Here is a 23503-nt window from a genome sequence, read left to right as displayed (position 1 = left end):
TTGCTTGGTTTCTTTCTGAGAATGACCAGGAAAAATATTTATGCTACTTTAGGAGTCCCATCATCCAACTGCTTTTGTGAATTAAAACTATTTTTATTTCAGGAAGATTTGGGATTTTTTTTTTTTTTTCTAATTGAGTACATTAAGCTAAAATTCATTATTTCAGATTGTGATTATGAGAACTCGACACAAGAATAAAGTAACTGAAAGTGACATAAGACAGTCTTCCTACTAAAACTGTATGGTGGCTCTTTAAAAGCCACCAACACCAATTTTAAACATGGGCAGTGCAAGTCTCTTAAATGAAATAAGCATTTAATCCATTGAAGACTTAGTTATTCTAACGAAAACTCAAATTAAGATCTATTCTACTTACCAACTGTATGGCTATCATAAGAACAGTTTTAAGAGAAAATGTCCTACCACACAAGTCAAATAAATCTTCCAGACTAGGTCCGAGAAGTTCTAGTACCATAGCATTATATTTGCCACATGGGCCAAAGTAGTAAAACTGAGGTATTCCATCTGTAAAATGAAGATATGAAGTAATTATAAGGGATCAAATAAGATCAGTGAACATACCAATAAAATTCCTACCTGATTTCAAGTTGGTCTGAAGCTAAAAATACATTTTTCACACAAAAGCAATAAAACCTCATAAAAATTACAGGTAAAAGATAAAACAGGAGTAACGAAAGTAGTACCAGTCTTATTAAATATTTTATGAGTATTACATGTTTGACTTGTGAAAGACTTAAAGAATTAAAATCAGAAGGTTTCAGGTTAACTGTAAAATTGAAGCAGGATTTTATAAAGGTATGAAGAGAGGTCTAAATAAGCTCCTCCCTAAAAAAAAAAAAGCATTTAAACTTTTTAAATTAAGGCTACAACAGATGTACATTCAGGAAGAAAACTACCATATCTATAGAAATAATTTAAAGATAAAAAAAAAATTACTTAATCCTCAAGTTTAACGAGACATTAAGTCTGGACTTATAGCTTTATATTATCACCTACCTTTAGAAACCAGGCAATCTCTTAAGTTCAAAAGTATCAATATTCAAAGACATATCATCCAGTTTCACTTTAGCCTTTTTGTACATATGGATTGTGTGACTATGTATTCAAAATAACTTGATATCATTGTCTCTATTGATCTTGCACTTCCTCATACGCACAGGACCTCTTCCTCATTCAGCAGAATAAATTTTCTTCACTTAAAGCTGGTTAGTTGAGATTATTTTTATTTTTCTTTTGCTCTTCAGTATACATCCTTTGTGTCTCCTTTTCTCTAAATATCCAATTCTCTGAAACGCATTTTTCCTTCAATGTGAGGTTTTTTTGGTGTTCATTGTTACAATACTGTACTACACAGAACTACAAAATCTATTTTGAGAATACCCCCTAATGAAACACTGGATTTCACTTTCCTTCTCTGTAGATCAGATGCAAGTTGAAAAATGAAACCATCCCTAACTCTGGGTGGTTTCTGAGGTACACCAAAAGTCCCAAGTTTTTCATACCTTATTACAGCACTACTTACACTCAGGACACAGATTTATAATTGTGTCCACAATAGCTCTGGGTTAAACAAAGAAAAATAAAAAAAAAATAAAAAAAAAAAAACCAAAAAAAAAACCAAACCCAAAAAAAACAAAACAACAAACAAACAAAAAAAACCACCACAGACAAACTCAAACCCCTACTGTTTTAGCAAACTAAAAGCAAATTAACACAGCATTTTTGAGAGCATTTTCACTAATCTCTTTTCCTAGAATTGAGAATAATGAAAACATAACCCCTAAAAATCCAGTTTAAGTGTTCTGCAGAGTAGAGCTTCCATTTATTTTTATTTATTTATTATTTATTTTTAAAATATGTATAATCATGCCCATATCTATACTAATATACTTAACACATACAATCATAACCATTTCAGAAAGACTGCCCAAGAGTAGCCTATTACTACTAACAAAAGAGCACAGACCACATTGCACATCAGAACACGGTACAAGGTAGTGTTCTTAATTTTAGAAATACCATCCCTAATTATAGTTATCCATAATGATAATGGATCAGAAAATATATTTGTACACATACGAGGATATCATAACTCTAGAATTCAAATTTTCTGCTTTTACTTTCTGTCATGGTGTAACGACACATGGAAATGTGGATGTATGTGCAGCAGCAAATTAAGTTATCCAACAGATGTACAGAAACCTCTGTCAAAAAACTAAAAAAAAAACCCAAACAAATAAAAACCACCACAAACCACCTAAGCATATAAAGAGAAATAAAACACTGGGAATTTGGAAGGAGGTGTAATGCCCTGAGACATATTCTGAGAATCTCTGTTCCTGTATCTGCACGTTTGAAGACATTAACTCCAAATCATTCTCAAGAGACATCAGTTTTCTGTATGACAACTGCACCTGCTCTGTGCCTCTTTGTAACATTTTAAAATACTAAACACACTTCAAAAATACAAAAGCCAGAAGACTGTTGTTACCAGCTTCCACAAGGCAGCTACAGAGTACTATGTCCAAAGTTCCCCATGTTTATAAAATAATTTCATATTAAGAGTTCAAAGTACTAGAGATTTGTAATGTTATTTTTTAATCAAAATAGTCTTATTGCTTTTGCTTAAAAACAATAACCTAAGATCCTTCTGTTATTTGCATTATTTCTTCCTGTCCCTAGATTGCCAGAAGTCAGAAAGTAACGTTAGGAAAAGCGTATCTAAGGTATTTTTTTTCCCCACAACAGGTATGCAAATGTAAGCTCTTTTATACAAGTCTTTTAAGAAAAATGGGTTAAATAAGAAAAACAAGGAAATGAAGAACTCTTTTACTGACAGGATATTGCAATACTTATCACCAATTAAAAGCATGTATTTTATTTCCATTTTTAATTAGTCTGGCTTCAACACTGAAGCCCTCTGATGTAAGAATATAAGAAGGAAATACTGGGAACTTGTAACATACATTCCAGCCTTCCTTCTATGAAATTACAGAAGTCATTGTTCTTACGTACCTTGCTCAAAACCAGGGTTTTTTTAAAAAGAGGTACCTAAATTATGTGCAGAATTCAGTACTTGTCATATCGATGTCACTACAAAGTTACAAGTAACTTCCTGTTCTTTCACCAATGAAGAAAATTACCTGTGGCCAAAAAATAGTGTCACATACTCTCACTTCATTACTGAAACACCTAATTCCTTTCTATGTTTACAACTCAATACAGTGTCCTTATTTGCAGATTTGAGTCACATCTGCTTATCTCAAGATACTTAACACTAGCTCACAAGTAAAACATTTTAATTTTAATGGACTCAATTTACTAAAGCCATTTACAATGCTTTATGTGACTGTGTATAAATTATCATGTTAAGATAAAAAAACCCTGCACATCAAATTAAAAAATATTATCAAAATAGAAAATCATGATAAAGATACAAAATAAGGGCCTCCAGTTAGAAATTTTGTCCATAACTCTATCCTTTGCAGTCTCTCTGGTATTTTGCTATTAGTAAGTCAGAGTTCTGCTTTACATTCAGAAAGCAGAAACAGAAAACAAGTGTTGTTCTCTTTTCTCCTGTTTTCAGCTTAGCAGGGAATAATGAGCAACTGAATGGAACCACCTCTGTCATCTGTCAAGACGGGTTTATCACTCAAACGCTTTAGTCCACCATGTTTACGTACATGATGTCCAGAAAGTTTTTAAAGCTGACAGGGCTGACTTCCTCTATAAATGATGACAAGATATAAACATTAGAATAAAGAAAATATTATTAGTAGATTACAACTGTATCTGCCAAACATCTTTAAAGAAATCCAAATAGAAGTTATTTCTAGTTCGTGACTGTTATCTACCATGGCTGCCACCTTTTTCAAGAGCTTCAGCATCAAGCCTGATTTAACCCTAAGGCTGAATATGCTGCTCACTGCAAATATCTAATGCAATATACACGATGACTAGCATGCACGTAGACCCGTGTTAAAGCTTTTTGCTTTAACACAGGTATTAGATTTACAGCCACAATTATTCCATGTTTGTGTATTCACTTAGGGAGGGGAAAAAAAAAACAAACCACAAAACACACAGAAAAAAAAAAAAAAAAAAAAAAAAAAAAAAAGGAAAAAAAGAAAACCACCCACCCCACCCCCCAAAAAAAAAACCCTTGCTAAACAAGCACCAGAGACTGTCGAAGAAATACATAAACACACAGGTCAATGGCAATACCACTTGTACTTAACCTTGTGTTCCCAATCTACCACTGACTTACTTCCGAACCATATTGGCAAAATATCTCTACAAAACAAAACCTGAATTTGTAAAGCTATTAAGCAAGTAAGCAGCCTTTCAATGCTTTCTTGTAATACTAATTTCCTTTTAGAGTTTCCTCTAAACCAGTCAAGAAACACATCTATTGGTGTGATTTGTGTTCTTATTGCTCAGATAGTCAGTTAAATCAGATCCATAATTGCCAGTAAAATACACAAGACTCCACCTGCAGAACAAGCTGTTTTGTATTCACTGACTTATTTTTAGCTTTAATTTTCAGATATAGCAATTCATTGGACACAACAAAAAAACCCTGAACTGAACAGATTGAAGATTTGCAGTAACAGTCATCTTTTATGGCACATTTGTACCAGTACTCTGCAAGGGCACAGTTCAACAACTTGCCACAAACACAAGTATTCCTACTAAGCCTGCAGAATCTGGCATGAATCCTCTGAAAGTAACTGATTGCAAAATCCAGCATAGTGCCATGTATGGTTTTTGACTTGAACTGAAAAAGCATACACAAAAACAAACTTACAAAAAAACAAAGCAGCATACACAGAAGGCCATACAATCTCCAGAAATTTAGCACTTTATGGCTACTGAAACCATAATGATTAATGGCAATGGAGTAAGATGCAATGTAAGAAGTACAATTTCAGCGCTGCTAAAATGCCATGCTCGAGGCATGTACACAATACTTACACTATATTTCTTATTTACAAATATACGAATAAGTTTGCAAAAAATAGAAAACAGCAATGTAAGAGTAAGATTTTTCTAGTACAATACATCTAATATAACCAATTATTTAAATTACTAAAACAGAATTAGTCATACATTTTTATTGTAAGTTTTATTAAATCAAATACCCATCTAACATTGTGGCTCATGAACATACAATAGAGCCTCCTTCAAAATTACAACTACCTATTATATCTTATACAAAAAACAATGATTGAACTCTGAAATCTGTATGTGATATCACATTCAAAAATTAATACAAATTTTCCCATTCTGCCAGACTTATGGCCAATGATTATTGTTTCTCAGAAACATTAACATGCACCTACATAAGCTACATCTGAATTTAAGCAGCTACCATTCTTACCAGATCCCTTTCACTTATCGTAGGGAAAAAAAAAGCACTTTAAATATAAATTGAGAAAAATCTTTATATTTCCTTAAGCCAAATGCTAGAAAGCACTGGCATAAAAAAAGAGAGACTGCCAGCAGCATTTCCTCTAGCTTTTGTTGGAATACACTTAAAAAAAAAAAATAAAATCGTGTTATCATCATCATTCACTTAGAAATAATCACTTTCATATTAATAATTGAGCAGCTTAACTTTCCTGTTAAAAGTGTGTCAGTAGCTGACTCAGTTTTTTCCCCAAACAACTCACCATAAAACCACAGCAGACATCAGTTCAGAGTAACAATGCATGTGAACAGATACCTCTTCAGTCAAGAGATTCAACTTATTTGAGATTAAAAAATACTTCAACTAACTGCTTATTGCTTATTCTCCGACATAACTCCAGTCAAAGTAGAACAAAAAAAAAAATAGTAGTAGAGCATTACTAAAAAAATAAAATTAAAAAAGCATTTTTCCATTTAAAAGCAAATTCTCAGTTACCTATGAAAGAGTACAGCTTAAAACAACATTCATGTGAAATTATGAAAAAAAAAAAAGAAATTCACTCTGCATTTATACTGACTGACTGTTAACAAGATATACGGACAGCTTATGAGGTGAGAGAACTCAGACACACAAATAAGAACTCATAAAACATTATTTACGTATGGAAAACTAAGATTACCCTGAACTGAGATACTTGCTAAATCTGCAGTTAACAGCATTTTGTCTTCAACTTTCATTATTACTGACCATTAGACACATAATGCAACTGATTTAGAAAAGAAATTATATTCTAAAATCTGAAATTCTACTGAATTATTACCATATTTAATTATGTACTGGGAGCACTCAATTAATTAATATGTTCACACATGTATCACAATCTTCTTTTCAAACTCACTTCAAACAATGGCAACTTCCCTAATTTTAATCCTACAACAACAGCAAGTACAAGATGCCAATCCCAAAATATTTCAAAAAATGTAAAATGACGTTATTTTACATTGTTTCTATAAGACCCATGAACAAAAATGATCAGTTGTTACATTAAACTAGCTATAACTTACTTCTTGCACTACAATCAAGCAGAATTGTTATTAATGTGCTTCCTCATGATATTGTAAAAATCAATCCAGTAAATAAATTACAATCTACCAACTGAAAAAAGAATTAAAAAATCATAATAAAGTGATGATAATTTTATCTTGGGAAGAGTTATATCAGAACAGATGCTGATACAATGCAATGAAACTATACTGTGCTGCATTTTTTTCCAGAGGCTGAAGTGGAAGGCAGAGGATGAGCTAGAGATGATCTCAATAGCAATCTGAAATCCCACTGGCTTTCCCACACAAAAGTAGCATTTTTAGTGGTTCACTGTGAAAGATTTAAAAATTAAATAAATAAATAAAATCACCTACCACTACCTTAAACACATGAGAAACCTTCTTCAACACAGAAAACAAGGAAAAAAAAACCATGAACTATGTTACTTTTATGCACAGTCAACACAAAACTGTGTATAATACATCACATAACAAATCAGAAATTCAAAATATTTCAAATTGACTTGACTAGATTCCCAACAAAACCCACCAATCTGGAGAATGTGAACATGCTCAAAATGCTTAATTACCAAAATAGTGACCTGACTCCACTCTCTACAACAGCACTTCACCACCATGCACAAATGTTTAGTATTTCCATGCCTGCAGTTTCTCAAGATTACATACAGACTTGTTCTTATACCAACAGCTTTTACTACTGATATGACCCAAGAATCTGGTAACAATTTTTCTATCTTCTAACCCAACAGTAACTACTTCGTTACCACTGTCTAACCAGTATAATTCTGTTGTGCCTAAGGCAGTCCCTCATGACCACAAAATGCAACAACTTCTTTTAGATAGCAATGCAGAGTACATTTACCATGCAACTGATAGTACCAACTCATGAAGGAGATTCTCATGTACAGAATGTAATACTTCGTATTCACTTCACACTAGCCATAACCTTTTAAAATCAACACCTTTCTCCATAGTGTACTAATAACTTATATATGCACTGGCTAATAGCTACCCTGTAAGAAAACTGTTTGGCTTTCAGTTTTAAGACTGGAAGTATTAACTAGACTTCAGCTAAAAAAACAGAGGTACAAAAGAAATTAGATAACATTAACAATACTGAACATCTGCCTTCTTTGAAACGTTAATGCAGCATTTTCAGAAGTCAGATAATCCACAGCTCAACAGATCTTTTGTCTCTTTCAAAAAATTACCTCAAATGAAAAAATAAAATCTGACAATATATACCCCTTGTTGCTATAGACAAGTACTATAGTAACAGCCTGTTCTTAGTAAAACAGCAGCATTTCAGACACAAGCTGTACTAAGGCGGGTTAAGCAGCAAGAACTGCCTGCCATTCTTTTGTTCTGCTTTTCAGATGGGCAAGTACAAGAGTCCTCATTCACTTGTAAAGACTTCCAGCCATTATGATTAATGACCTACAGAGTTACTGAGAGATGTTAGAAAAATCAGACCATAAAAGCTAAATAGTTCTTAGTCTTCAACAAGAACAATACATAACCTCTTTAATGTCTACACAGAGACCTTATTGCAAAAGGCAATTGAACCATACTGTAAATACCTGCCTGTCAAAGAAATAAAGTATTTTAGAAGGTTTCACTAGTAAGGTTTTTAAATTTGAAAAAGTAAAAAAAAATTACTGAGCTTTACTGTTCAATGCTCAAGTCAGCAGTTATTGATTCCCCACCCCCCTAGTCCTTCCTTAGTACCTAAGTAGGAAAGCATGCAGAACATAGGTGCAGTTCTGCATAACTTTGCATCAAATACATTCACAGCTCATCTTCTTACCATGAGGAGAAAGACTGATAGCATAAAAGATAAATAAAAAAAAATCAATAAAAAACATAAAACTGGTTTCTATTAATTTCAGAAGTCTTAGTGCAATTTCTGGTAAGAATTTAGACACAGTTTAATTTGAAATACTGCACTTACGATAACGTATCAGTTTTTCTTATAATTCATATTTGGATGTTAAGAAAATACACTTTCAACTAAATTTTTATTAGAACTACAGACATTTTAAAATCTATTTGTAGGTTTCTCATTCAGCTGAGTAGAAATTGCTGCATACTGACTAAATGATCTCAAATTTCACGAGGAGAGCATGCTCACAGTTACTGAATAGCAAAATTATGGCAGAAAAGACAGCAATATGAATAAAAATCTCTATTGATATATTAAATGAAAACTTAAACAAAAGCTAAATAGTGACATGACTAAACTAGGCCACATATTTAAACTAATTTAAGAACCCTTATTAACAGGTTTTAGATTCATTCCCCTGAATAATTTAAAATGTTTCAAAAAAGCCTCAGAAGTACATTAAATGTTTCCTTGTTTAAGATTCCTCACTTCTTTTTTTCCTAACACCTACATGTTACTGCACATTCACAGGCATGTTCACTAAAAAGCATACTGGAGAGTAAAGTTACAGATCATAAACCTGCTCTAAGAGTAGATTCTCCCCAAAGGAACAGTTTTGAAATGTTAATGTTCTCCCATACAAGTCAAAAAGTACTTTTTATTAAATACAAAGAATTAATACTCTTAGCTCAAAAGTCCTGTGTACAGAAACTGCACATGTATCGTATTTTATGTATTTTTCCCTTTTTCTTTCAGGCAGCACAACTATTAAAAGATCCCCTAATTTTTTTCACTCAAGAATGTCTTCCATCTTCCTGTCATTCAAGATGCAGAACAGCAAGACTCTTATGACAGAAATTAATTTAAAATAAAAAAAAAAAAAAAAAAAAAAAAAGAGGAAAAAAATCTAAGTCACAGTATGATTAGAAAACAAGAAAAACAGACATTGGAAGAATAAGTAAGTAAACTTGTAGTAGGCAAATACATTGTATTAGACAAATGCCTACTTGTTCCACCAAGGGCACTCAAAAGATCAGAGTAAGAACTAAGATGCTCTGTTAAAAACCTTTAGAAGGTAAGATAATCTGCTGCTCAATAAATTTTCTTCACTTGCTGTCAGGAAGATATTTTGGAAAAATAAGCTTATTTTCTTCTAGAACTATTCATTCACATGTTAATGTCTCTGCCTCCTCCCCATGCCACCCCCAAATAAAATGGTATTTCATAGGGGCTAGAGGTATTTCATTCCTTAGGCTTCAGGTTATGTCACACTAAGCATGAATAGTAGCATAAACTGTGGAATTAACAGTTCTTATTCGTGAAAAATTCAGTTTTGCTTCTATGAAATAATGGCTCTGCTTAGAAAATAGTGAAATAAAAGGGAGTACTATTTCCTTTTCACAAGTTGCTTCTGAAACCATTTTTTAATAGTTACTTGCTACTAATACACAGGTATGCGTATATACATGAGAAGACTAAGTGGGAAGGCTATTTAATATAATTAAGTCCACACAACTATAAAGCTATCAGTCAAACTACAGTAAATCTTGTGTGAATAAACAAAAGCAGCTAAGGAAAAGACTACTTCACCTTGATTAAGAAAGCCTACAAATGTAGATTTCTATAAGCCTAGAAGCCAGAAGGCTCCAGACAACTGGAACTGCTAGTACAGCGAGTAATTATTTACCAGTGAAACCTATCTGCTCACAATAACATACTTCAAATTTCTCCCACCATCAATAGCTGTTTTACACCTCCTACAATGGACTCTTCTGCCACCTGCACAATGTGCAGGTAAACATTTAGAAGGTAAGATAATCTGCTGCTCAATAAATTTTCTTTACTTACTTGTCAGGAAGATGTTTCTTTTATATAAAACTTACTTCAGTTTACTCTCTTACAAAAGTACAACCACTGCCTATAAAGCAACACTATCTATATGGGCAGATCTGCACATAGAATCTCCTGTTCTATATAGGAAGTATTAGCTGCTTCCTGAATTTATCACTTTCCCCTACTATGTCTTTTGCTATGTTTTGTAGCTATACTTGGTTTTCAAAGTTGGGTAATGTCCCTAACTTGTGGGTTGCTATCTCTCATTGGTTAAGCAGTTAAGATCTCTGCTTTACACTTACTTGTTATTTCAGAATGCTAGTCTAGAGTATTCTGACTTCGTACAGCTACTTAGAAAAACCAGATGATATATACCCTGATGATCTTCTCCAATTAGCAAGCACGTAAGACTCAACAGTCATTCTGCAACTTGATTTCACATCCATGAACAGGAATAAACAACGTTATGTCTTGCAAAGAGTTATCTCTAAAGACTCCTGGTTGCAGAGCATTCCTTCTAAATCATCCAAAAAAAAAAAAATTCTATACGAATCAAGAGTATTGGAAAGTATGTTTCCCTAAAGAGAAGAGTACAAAATTTTGAAAGCTACCTAATAAGGGAAACACTATCCAGTCTGTCATCAATTAATATATGATCCTGAATTTTAAGTAAAACAAGTGAAGGTAGTATTTTAAAGTATTAAAATTCATTCTAACAGTCACTTTTAAGGCAACAAAATGAAAGTGGTACAGACACGCTCATTTTGTATTTCCCGGCTTTCAGAGATGACTTTTCAGCTTAAACAATATTTTATTGTAAGTTTAGACATAACTTTAAAATCACTGTTAAAAAATCCACGTTGCCATTGATAATAAAAAAAAAAAAAAAAAAAAGAAGTGTGGATAGAGAAATCAACTATTAGTACTCCATTTTATATAATCAATTTCTACATTATTAAAAAATGGAAAAAGTAACTAACTACATGAACTATGAAAAACTATTCCAGGAATCAAAGGAACACTTTCAAGGAAAGTATGCAAGATTTTTTTTTTTTCCTAGGATGTAACTGTTCTAGGGAAGATTTGTACTCACTTTCATAGTTTAAGAAGCTTCATATCCTGCTAACTGACCACATACAATTTTGTGAGGGGTACAAAAATATGTGGGAAGTTTTAGATATAGCTCACATGTAAAAGCAAAAGGTGATAAAAGGATTGAGGCAACCATTATAAGAATATTTCTGGGTGTAAAGGCACCAAGGGAAGCGAAATGAGAAATTAAAAACTTACACTGCATTTAAACTTTTTAGAAAAGTATTAAGATGCTTAAAATTAGTAATCAGCAACATATACTGTATGTAAATACTGGAAGTAAATAAAACTGGGACTGAAAGTGTTCAAATATCATAGCACTTTAACCAAAAATGTGATTAGTAGATTAGCAGTTTGATCATTTATAGTGCTTATTCAAGGAGACCACACTGGGAATAGTCTAAGACTGCTTAGTTTTAGGTATACCCGTATGCACACACATCCTGTGATATTTAAGACTTACTTAATAAGCCTTAGAATTTCACAGACACTCTTTAAAGAGTAGAACAAAGATTCTTACAATATTAGAAAAATATATACATTATCCACTGACTCATGGGGCTTTCTTCTGCTTTAAGTGGAACATGTTGCCCAGAGAAGCTGTGGCTGCCCCATCCCTGGCATTGTTCAAGGCCAGGCTGGATGGGGCTTGCAGCAATCTAGTCTAGTGGAAAGTGTCCCTGCCTGTGGCAGAGCGGTTGGAACTAGATGAGATTTAAGGTTCCTTCCAACCCAAACTGTTCTGTGATATTATTAAACAGACTTATCCCTCTAAATCAGAAAACTGTCAAAAACTGATCCTGGATTACGTCACAGTAAAACGCATGATACTGCTTTTTACCTCCAGATCCTAGCTGCTTGTAGAATCTGTATTCCAAATGTAGCTGTGGTGCTCTCGACTTCATTGGCTCCTGATTTAAAAACAAAAACAACATTTAAAACAAAGCCTCTCTGCCAAAGCCTAAAAACTAATACAGTTACCTACTACCAGGCAAACTAACCCTACGGCTTCTAAGTCATATGGAAAGGTTAAACGTTTCTTCCAAAACGACTGGAAATTAAGCAAGTAAAAAACCTAAACCTCAGGCAGGTGAGACTAGAGCACACAGGAACACTTACATCTTGTATTGCTCCACAGGACTGGGGTCCAACATGCAAACCCAATCACAGGCCCACAGTGGAATAGTTAAACAATAATCTATCTCTCCAAATCATGTGGGTGATGTGTTATTCAGCTCTCAAAAGGTGACACTGATATGCACCTTAACAGATCAAAAATACTCTCCATAAACCTACTATACATAATAGCTAAATCCCAATAAAAAGTTTTCTCCTAGGATTTGGGGGGGCGGGGGGGGGGGGGGGAGAAACAAATCTTTCACCAAAGAGTAACAGTTTAGCAGAAATCAAGTAGCATTATTGTATGCTGTAAATCCAAACCAACAAAAAATGCGCCAGAGTAAGTTTTTAGTTTAAAGTTTCTTCTCCCCACATAATTTTGGTAAGTTAATGAAATCTTAGTTCTGTGTTCTACATGCACAGATGTAACAGTCTCACAGAATAAAGTGACTGAGATCAAGCACAGGAACACACAAGCAGTCTAAATGAACGCGCTCACTTCTCGATAGCAAAGTAAAGATACTTATCACAAGATTCTTGAAACAGTTTCCTACATCATCTTTTAGAATATATGCCCGGTTTCTTGCAATATGTAACATCTTCCAATGCATCAGTGATAATCTGGACATTAACAGCATATTATTAAGTTTGGGTAAGGTGCTCATCTTTTTCGTTATACCATCTTCTCTAGAAATCAACAGCTCATTAGCCGGTGTTGTTTCCCAGTGGCACATCCAGGCCATAGAAACCATAAGACAATGTGCAATTATGAGAAACTTACTCCTCCTCCTCAACCCATCTCCTTCCAACATGCAGGTGTTTCAAACTGCACTACTATTACAGCCAAGCAGTACAAGTAGTACGAGTAGTCCCTGCTACTGTATATTTATGCATTTGATTTTGCCAGGATGCCAAAGGTTGTGGCCTAGAAGTAAAGAGGCATCAATGTAACAGTTTCTAAGATATATAGATAGATAGACAGAAAGACAGAGTAAATAAATAAGTAAATAAAATGTAACATATGCTTTTTGTGCTCCAGTGCGTTCATTCTAGCTGAACACTGGAATTCTTCACAAAAAAGGAGCAAGAACTTTTTAAAACAAAGAAGTGCTGATTCTTCACAAACTGAATTACTAACGCAAGACTAACTGAGCCACCAAAAGCTTGACGTTTATAAGAACACATGAAATTTACTGTCAGGTATTAAAGACAGATACCCCTTAACAAAATGCTTCACTGTAAACATGGGCCTAATCAAATCAGCGTAAATATCAACCTTTAGTACTCAGCTTTCAGAGGTGTAAGCAAATCCACTATGAAGCATGCTACCGAAACATTTTAACCTAATGCAAAACCACAAAAGCATAATGACAAGTTTGCCTTGAGTAGTATTACACAAGTCTGTATACCACCCTCTACACAGTCTCTAAATAAAGCCTGTAATTCTGCCTGTTAAGAAGAAAATATTTTAGTCCATAAAACTGTCTGCTGCATGTCTGCTGAATATACTAAGACAAGACACTGGCTTACCAGCAGTTTGATTTTGTTCAATTGTACAGTTTTGCCTTCAACTGATAGTACATTAATAACTTAATCGCCACTCAATGTTACAAGATGGTCCCGCTATAAGGGTGAAAAATAGCTTGTAGATATTAAACCTATTTAAATTAAAAAAAAAAAACAAAACAAAACATCCTAGCAAAAGGAAGCAGCTTCCAATTTTTGACATACACATCTACACATTTTCAAATCAATGCTACCTGCTCCAGTCATCAGCAGGAAACAGTTCTGATAAGGCTCCAGAAGGCAAATGTTCTAAAATAGTTAAACTCTACTTGACAAGTGCACACCAGCCAAAGACCGAAGTTAAACCTATCTAGCAGAGAGACAATACTTCTACTCCATCCAGTAATGGTGAAAAAAATGTGGTAATATGTACTTGTAGTCCACTTATTGGCTAAAAGTCTTCTGGAATTACCTTATTTTTGTAAGGAGGCTTAGGTATCTTCCTTACTGTTGAGTAACTCCAAACATACTAAGGAAATACAACATTATGCTCAACACAACTTGTGAGAGGGCAAGCACTGTAAGTTCTTCACATAAAATGTGTTTTGTTCCTGTACATCTGACTTTTCAGTATGCAGTGAACTACTTATAAATGAGAAAAGACAGATGGATAACAATAAATCAAGACAAAGGTAAGTTAAATGTAATCTTCTACCATAAGAGTGAAGAATACACCACCATAACTAAACTTTTATGAATAATTCTAAAAAGCTACTGAAGAATTAGAACAATGGCAAATAATAGATCTTTCCTTTTTATTAGTATTTTAGCATCTAAAAATAAGTTTGGGAACACGCAACTACTCAAACATCATGTTAATTCCAGAGGATTTAGAAGCCGACTCTTCCTCATACCAAAATAAATTAATGTATTTTGTTTACTTAAAAAAACCCTTCAAGTCTTCTTACTGAAATAACCAGAAAGAACTGTTCCAGGATTTCTGTAATGTTCTGTACACGACCTCCACTACACTACTTTTATATTCAAGTCTAATAATTTCAAAGTTTCTATTTTAAAAATATAGCTTCTTTTGTCCCAGCAAAACAGCATTTCTCTCTCTTAATGAGGGACTGAGGGTTCTGCTGCCTTCAAAGAACTGATACATAATTTACTAAGCACCAGCTACTTGAGCAGCAGAAACAAGAGCTCCTCAGCTCCTCAGAAAGGTTCTTTTGAACCCACTGTTTTCTATGCTTTTTTCTTTTGTAGGATGCATTCAAACAAAACAGTAAAGACACCTGAAATGTGAAATCTGTTTCAAGTTCATAATGTGTGGCAGTTTTCTGCAGTCATTTTTGTGCCCAATACAAGGAACAAACTACTATACAGTTTTCAAGAGATGCCACTTTCCTGCTGAAGGGCTCTGAGAAAAGAAGCAGTTTACTTTCTCTGACCTTAAGGTTAGAAATTTTCAAGAGCCCTGGCATTAACCCAAAGCACAACATAAACACAGTTATTACTTACTTTTTTGTGTTATTAGTAATCCAGTGAGAACTCAGTATATCTTCTCTCTCTACTTCCCACTTTCTTAAGCAACAGGAAACAAAAGCTATTTCCAGCAAAAATATCTTTAAGAGACAGGGCTCTCGTTACAGGAAAAGATCAGTTTAATAAACAGAGTTACTCTTGATTTAGATTTACTAAAGCCTGCAAGAGATGTTCTGAAATGCCATCATTCAAGACTGTGCTGATTTTGTTAAAACAAAAAGGATAAAAAAAAAAAAAAAAAAAAAAAACCACCAAAAAACACCAACAACCAAACACCACGAAAGCATTTGGAACCAACCACTATCTTCTTTCCACACCCCCACTTAGAATTTTAAGGACTAAAATTTTAACAGTTACATAATTAATGAATCAATGAGTTAAAGATTACAGATTAATGAGCAGTACCTCACACTTGCTATCTTTCACATTTAGACAGAAAGAAAAATAGACCTATTTCCAGAAGCAGATCAAGCAAAATTTCTTTATTTAGTATTTGAATAGTGGCTAAGCATCCTGCAGAGGAGATAAGTCTGGGCTATGGAGAAATTTGTCAAAGGGAAAGGGAAAAAGAATGAAGGAGAGGGAAGAGCTGAATACGGAATAAGAGGTTTAAATGAAGTAGAGGGTCATATAATAGAGGAAGCAAATTTAACAACAAATGGAGTGGAGGAAAGGTATAATTCACGTATATCAAATCCTTACTGCTGAAGAACTACCCAATCACAACAAACCAATCTGTATATTAATAGACCACCAGAAACATACAAACACCACTAGAGAGTGCACAACTGATAAAGTCCAGGTCTTAAGGGTCTCATTCCAGTTCTTTAAAAAGTCTGTTCAAACCTTTCAAAGCTGAGTATCTGCCTAGACCATAATGAAAGAAGCCAGATTAGGAGTAAGATCCTGGAACTGTACCCATTTTATCAGAATAAATATATACCTTTACATAGAAACTTTATATATTAAAATGAATACATTGTGTGACCCTCAGGCCTCACACAAAAAAATGTTTCAACAATTTCCTTAAACCAGTAAGTCGTGAAGTTGCCATAAGCATCATAAACAGGAACACACAGGTATAATTTTGTCCATAGGGGAAATATTAACACAATGAAAACCTTAAGTCAAAAGAGTAGTTATAAAATCCATTTATATTTAACATCAGAAGCACTCCTGCAAGCTGCTGTATAAATGCAGTCATTATAACTCATGCTCTTGAGAGAAACCTATACAATCCTCCTGCACTAGAGTACACTGTTACCATTTATACACAAACCATCTGACATAGGAAATGCCTTGCTGCTCACAACAAAACAGTAAGACAGCAAGGGAATGCTACCATGATGAGTATTATTTTAGGATGCTGCAGGACAGATATTACCACAGCCATTCGTGCCAAGGGTAACTGCTCAAGCTAGAATACATACATAATTCAAGTAACCCCATTCAAGAGGGCTAAACCTGAACTATAGAGGTACAAAACAGAGGAAATTAAGAGTGACTCATTTAGAATAACAAATACTGAACATGGGCCTAATAATTGCTCTCAAAGCACAAAAGGAATAAGCCCAGAGATAGGGAAAAAAACCTGTTAGGATTACATTTTAAAAAGGAGAGGACTGTACACCACAAGCAAGTGCAACCTACCTAGCTGTTAGTAAAAAGTCTTGGCACTGCCTCCAATAGGAGAAAGGAGAAAAAAAAGAAAAACAAAAACAAACAAACAAACAAACAAAAAAAAAAAAACAGCAAAATAAGCACAATTCAACTAAATCCTAAAATTTGATGCAGGTGCCTTTAACAGACTGAACCTTGTAGAGATGAAAGATATAAGAGAAGGAAAAAGAAAAGAGGAAGAACCATATTAAAAGAACCCGCTAGTTCTACCTGCTAACAAATATATTTTTACCTTACAATGATGATGCAAGCTCCAGTGTTGATTTTCACTGTGATCCCTTCCATCTGTTGTTTATTGCAAAGATGCTACAGCTTTTCATACCACTAATGTAAGAGGATAACTCAAAAAATTAACTATATATTCAGAGTTCAAGCACTAGTAATAAATCACAGACATACTTTACTACACTGGTTCTTTAGTGACTTTGAAGTAAGTTATTCGATAATGATGCATCAAACTTTTTCTAAGTTCTAAGATTGAGTAGTTTGGAAACAAAGCAAAAGTGGAAGAGCATCTTTGAAAGTTTAAAGGCGTTGAAATAGTAGCCAAGTTTATTAATAGTTACATATATAATGAAATGGTTTCGCCAAAACCCACCAATCAGATTAAAAAGTTCTCTTGCTCCACATCATGAGGTAATTAGTGATTAAATAAAAATCACTACCTTGCAAACTATGCCTGAATGTGCTTTATAGTAAGCAGCCTTTAACTAGAAGAATTCTCAGACCATTTTCAAGTTTTACTAAACATACAGAATAAGTTCAAGATATTTTAAAACAAAATTAATTTAAAGCCGGTGTAACACACACATACACATCCTCAAAACTGCATCCGCTGTTTCTCCTTCAAACTGTAAGCTTGAACGCTTTGAAATCTGTTAACTACTTTTGAAATAAAAACTGGTATTGCTATACTTGCTTAGAAAAATACTTACAAATATTTTTCAGGAGCTTGTGGTATGTATTTGTAACACTTTTCAGATTCCCCATCTAAAGCCATGTATTTCTGTTTCCATGGTTTACCTTTCACTTTATGGAACCAGAAAACCACCACACTATTCTATGCAAAATTTTCTTTTCTATTGCAGCAAAAGGAAATTAATGGGAGTCCTAAAATTCATTCAATCACAAAAAGTAAACAACTGAATTTTGCCTTGAAATACATTGGTTACAAAAAAAAGTCATTTACCAAGATGCTAAAAAGCATCCAGGAGCAAAATATGAAGCAAACTGAGTAGCCTGGATGAAAGCATCAGAAAAAGAACAATGACGTATTAACAAAGTATCCACATTTACCATGCTTATAAGTGAAGGAGGCATTTTACACATCACTGCAAATAAAACATGTCTACCAAAACAGATGTACAATTCCAATGATTACAAATTAAAAATATTTTGGGGCAGGAATAAGGGTGTTAAGTAATAGGCAGTTTGCAGAATTTCCAGAGCTTCTCTATAGTCACCTGAAGTCAGTCAGATTCACGTTAAATTTGGTTTTCCTCTACTTGTTCCATAGAAAAGAAATCTACTACGACGCCTGCTGAGCTTATCCTTAATGCAGCAGTTAATCATCAACTTCACAAATACAGATATAGCTGCGAGAACAGTGACAATTAACACTGGTTTTATTCAATGTAGACCAAGAATATGATTTCTATCATTAACTGCTTTCATCTAGTCAATGGAAAACATACAAGACTATTAAGGATTTCAATTAAGGAAACCAAACCACTATATACGAAAGGAAAATTATGATTAGTTTCTTATCACAAATACTTTTTAAAAAAAATTTACTTACCATCTTAATTGCCACATATTCATTTGTGTATAAATTTTTTCCTTGAAAAAAAGAACAAAAAACAAAAATGTGAGACACTGGCTTTCCTCTTCAAGTAAAATGCCACTTAAACCTTGAGAAAGCCCTTGAAATATTCTTGATTGAAGGTGCTAGGTGTCCTGCTAGTGATTAAAAAAAAATGTGGCTTTATTAGCCAGATACCATACTTTTGAGAGAACTTCATTCTTCAATAGTGTAAAAAGTGGCAGTTTCAGCTATTTCATAAAGTTTGCAAAATTTTTATACACTAGAAGAGTTGAAAACTAGTAAACTACTATAAGTAGAATGTGATATTCTACATTTCCATATTTATTGCTGAAAACTGTTTAATATTTATTTTTAAATTATCATATGGTTTTGGAACACCAGACACTGATTAAAGTGAGAATTAACTAGGATTCTTTTTTTCCTTCCATTCTGTTATTTATTAAGCTTAAAGTTACGACAAACAGAACAAGGATATTAACGAGTTAAATGCTTATACCATCTGGAAAATGCATCTTCTGCTTTTAAAGTAACTCTGTAACTGGATAAGCATATTTCAACAAGCATTACTTCAAATTGTATGCAATGACTAAGTATCACACAAGCTTTACAGGTGCAGAATTAACAAACAGCAGACAATGAAAAAAATAAGTTGTCACTTCTAACACTTTTCAATTATCTACAGTCTTCAAATGAGTTTTGTGCGCATTATTTTTAATGAGAACCCTTTCTCTTTTCTCTGTATTGTTATTCAGATCTGAATACCCCACGTTTAGCTCAGTTTTGTTAAAGAAAACAGGGAAATGATCCAGACGAAGGCAAAATGGTTCCCTGTGAAGGCAGTCACATTTATAGTCAAAGACTATGATCTCAGCTCTAACACTTGTGAAATACCTTCACAAAGCTGAAAAAAAAAACCATTAAAATCAAATGACTGTTAACGAATCAACTTTACAAGCACAAAGCTACCTGAGGGCTCTACAATAATAAACATAGTATCAGCATAAGCAGCATGCCCTAATCTGACCACTGAAAGCATGGATAATTCCAAGACCTACCCAGGGACTCAAGTGGAAATCCAGACATCTTTAGCTATTTCTTATGGTCATTTGAGTTATGTTTTTGACAAAAAGTGTGCTTTGTTTGAAGCACAACTTCACTGCTTTAATAATTTTATTCCTTAAGATTCAACCCTAAGATACATGCTCAAAACATATTCCTGTTTGCAGTACATAAAACAAAGTGCTTGTGTACATCTCTGTAGGAAGGATGCCCACTTTAAGTTACTTGCTACTGTAATATAAATGCAAAAATAAATTTAAATCAGAATCTGTAATACCAATTTTAACTCCTGCTTTCATAAACTTACATTTAAAACATTTTGCCCCACAAGTAACAGTACATATTTGAAATATCTACTATATATGCAAATAAAGCAGACATTAAAAAATGAAAGGCTGCACTTGTCCTGGTGGCTGATGCAGGACAGTACACTACGCTATTAGTTTCCTGCTATTTACTTTACTTGTCATATTTTATTTCAGTACTATCAGACTTTAAGTCTTAACTACTTCAATATTGTATTTAGCATGAAATAGATGATTTCACTGTATCCGCTGCAAGCAAATGAGTTAATCTGATATTGATCCGAAATAGCTAATCAACTCTGTACATTCTGATCAAGATAACAGACATTAAAAAATTTAACTTCATTAGTTTACAGTTGCCTTCAGTAGTAAATGTGACATAACTGGTTGATTCAGTCCATGGAGTGGTTTAAAAGAAAAACTATCATTCAAAGCCAGTTTAAAAAAGTTTAGGAAAAGCTGAAGGCAGTTTCAGCTTACTTGTGACTCACAGTGGCACATAACACTGTAAAGGTCAAAATATATCGATCTTGTTTAACTATTAATAGGAATAACAAGAGTACCTCTTATTGAGATTGTGATAAATTCACTATCCTCAGTCAGAGCTCCAGCAATGTTATCTTTCATTTCTCTACAGTATTAATAAGCTAAACTTGTTTACATTCTGAGTCAGATGTGATAAGGCACTCACAAAGCACTATACTAAAAACACGTTACATTTTATGCAAGCACTATACTAAAAACATTGTCTGAAGGACAATGAGTAGCAGTTCTACCAGAGGCAGAAAATCAACAGAAACACAACAGCTACATAGCCCACCACCCTACTTTCTAATTGATCTCTCTTTAAAGCTTGAAGTGGTGCACTAACTCAAGACTTCCAGGAATACTGGAATAAATTTATGCCATTAAATGTCAAGTTACATTGCTAAGACATCCTGAATCCCAATCTTGAAAACCCTGGCTAATCATACTACTATATGTAGATTTAAGCCCCCCAAACTAAATATACACTCTTCCAAAAGCACACACCCACCATGTAGTCTCTATTTTATCAATCAATGGGGAACTAAATGCTCACATTACCTATCTCCCAGACTCTCTCTACAAACGGATTCTCAGAACCCCTGTGTAACAGCAGCTCACTCTGCAGCCTCACTACAGTGCTGCTGATGGAAAGGAAATCAAGAAATCCATGTGCCTGCTGCTATTAAAAACACTGCAGCAGCTCCTACACGAGACCTCCAAACCACAGGTCTATAAGCGAGACCTACAGTAGGAGGATGTGTTTCACATACACCTAGCTCCAACTACACCTAAACAAACTGCTTCAGGAAGCCAGGAAAGGTAGCAAAATACACTACCCATGAAATAATTTCCAGCATCTTGAAAAAGACAACTGACTGAATTTAGAATAGCATAGCACATATTTACAGAAGATTTTTAGTCCCAGAAATTCTACTGCTACAGAGATTCTTATGTGATAGAACTTGTCCTTGCCAAGGTCAAGCCAGAAAAGATCTGCAAGGCAAATTTAACCTATCTGAAGCCTGAAAGTAGTTTGAACAGCTATATGGTGTGTTCATGTAGACATTTGCATGCCTGGACTGCATAAAATGGTCTCAAATAATGTAAACTGAAATAAAGAAAAACGAATCTTACCTAACCGCAGTTCTCCAAAATTACCACATCCAATTTTTTTACCAACTCTGAAGTTTGGGCCAACCATTAACACTCCAGAATTCGAAGAACCAGTTCCACGTGGATTATGGCCTGACCTCCCACTAGGCCGTGCCATTCTTTCATCTGGTTTGTCCTTGTCTTTCTTTTTATTGTCCATGCCAAGTTTACGGTACTCCACCTTGATTTCTTCTTCCTTTTAAAAATCAGTATAAGCAAACTCCAGTTGGACAATGTGAGGATGAAAACATCACTAGTGAAGTGCCCAGCTGATTACTGGCAGTAAGCAGTCAACAGCAGTGTGTTCATCCCATTCACAAAACTTTGGTAGTATCTGTAGTAAAAACGTATCTACAGAATGCACACCACCAGCAATATTTACTAGTTTTTAGAGGAATTCTGTTAAAAGAAAAACACAGTTGTTCAGTACAGTAAGAATCTTGTACAAATTACACCTCCCTTCAACTAATCTTACAGATCCTTTATGAAAAGCACTATTGTAAGGTTAAAGTCCCTGATTGTAGCATCCATCTCTCTAGCAAGACATACCAGCATAACTGAAGAGAGCTAAAAATTCTCAAGTCTTAATGAAACAATTAAAAAAAAAACAACACACAAACAAACAAAGAAAAACCCCACAATAAAACACAAACCCTACAAGACTACTTCCTGAGTAGGTAAACACACTTAAAATTGACATTTAGGCACTCATCACATCTTATGCCAGCTCTGCAAAAGAAAACATTTTATCTCTTGTTCCTCCCCCCCACCCAAGTAGCATCTGTTGATCTAAATAAATGCTCAAGCTGCACAGTTATTGAAGATACAGAAAGATATTCTAACTTCAAACAATTCCACTATCTTTTCTGGATTATAATTTTGGAGATTCACAATTTCTGAACCCATGACAAGGACATTTCAGTTCTTTCAGTAACTCCTCCAGTCCCTTGCCCCACTTAGAATCATAGAATAGTTAGGGTTGGAAAGGACCTTAAGATCATCTAGTTCCGTTTGCTTCCCCACTCCCCTTGTCCACCATTTGGCATCATTGCCTAGACACTAATTCCTATACAGATTTCAGCAAAAGCATAGTATCAGCTTACTACTTCAATAAAGAATGCCGAGAAATCCCAAGAAAGCTTTTATTTTTGTGTTATCCATAACAACAGCAGATATTGTTTTCTATTTGTCAACAGTGGTTTAAAACCCCAAAATTAAGAAGATAGTTGGCTACTAGATAGGCAAAATTTCAGGGGAAGTTAAATATCTGTTCATAACTATTTTGCTGCATTTGCTTCAATGTCAAGAATACACTGCAGTAAAAAAAAAATCCTCTAAAAAGAATGTAACTTGTGTGCTGCCTATTTTAAAGATAGTCATCAGCAGCACATTTTAAACCTTAAGACCCCTTCATTTCTTAAATCCATTTCTCATAAAGTCATTACTCCCATCATAGCTTATTACAACATTTTAAAAAAA

At 34.1% G+C, this 23503-nt stretch overlaps 1 protein-coding gene across 4 annotated transcripts in view; it reads right to left on the bottom strand.

Moving 5' to 3' along the window:
- The window catches only part of CSNK1G3 (casein kinase 1 gamma 3), a gene marked incomplete at its 3' end in the record, with an annotated part of 57204 nt that extends 34153 nt beyond the window's left edge, over positions 1-23051 (bottom strand). For all 4 annotated transcript variants that reach the window (XM_080637532.1, XM_080637533.1, XM_080637534.1 and 1 more), the window contains exons 1-4: positions 22007-23051; positions 18954-18994; positions 12144-12213; positions 377-525 (exon numbers count right to left, since the gene is read on the bottom strand). In XM_080637532.1, the coding sequence (XP_080493658.1) occupies positions 377-525; positions 12144-12213; positions 18954-18994; positions 22007-22184 (438 nt within the window). In that variant the 5' untranslated portion in view covers positions 22185-23051. The remainder of the gene's footprint in view (positions 1-376; positions 526-12143; positions 12214-18953; positions 18995-22006) is intronic.
- Between the last annotated feature and the right edge of the window lie 452 nt (positions 23052-23503).

The sequence above is a fragment of the Psittacula echo genome, assembly GCF_963264785.1.
Source record: "Psittacula echo genome assembly, chromosome: Z".
NCBI classification, from domain to species: Eukaryota; Metazoa; Chordata; class Aves; order Psittaciformes; family Psittacidae; genus Psittacula; species Psittacula echo.
The sequence above is the reverse complement of the archived record's forward strand: the minus strand, read 5'-3'. Positions and strand labels throughout refer to the sequence as shown.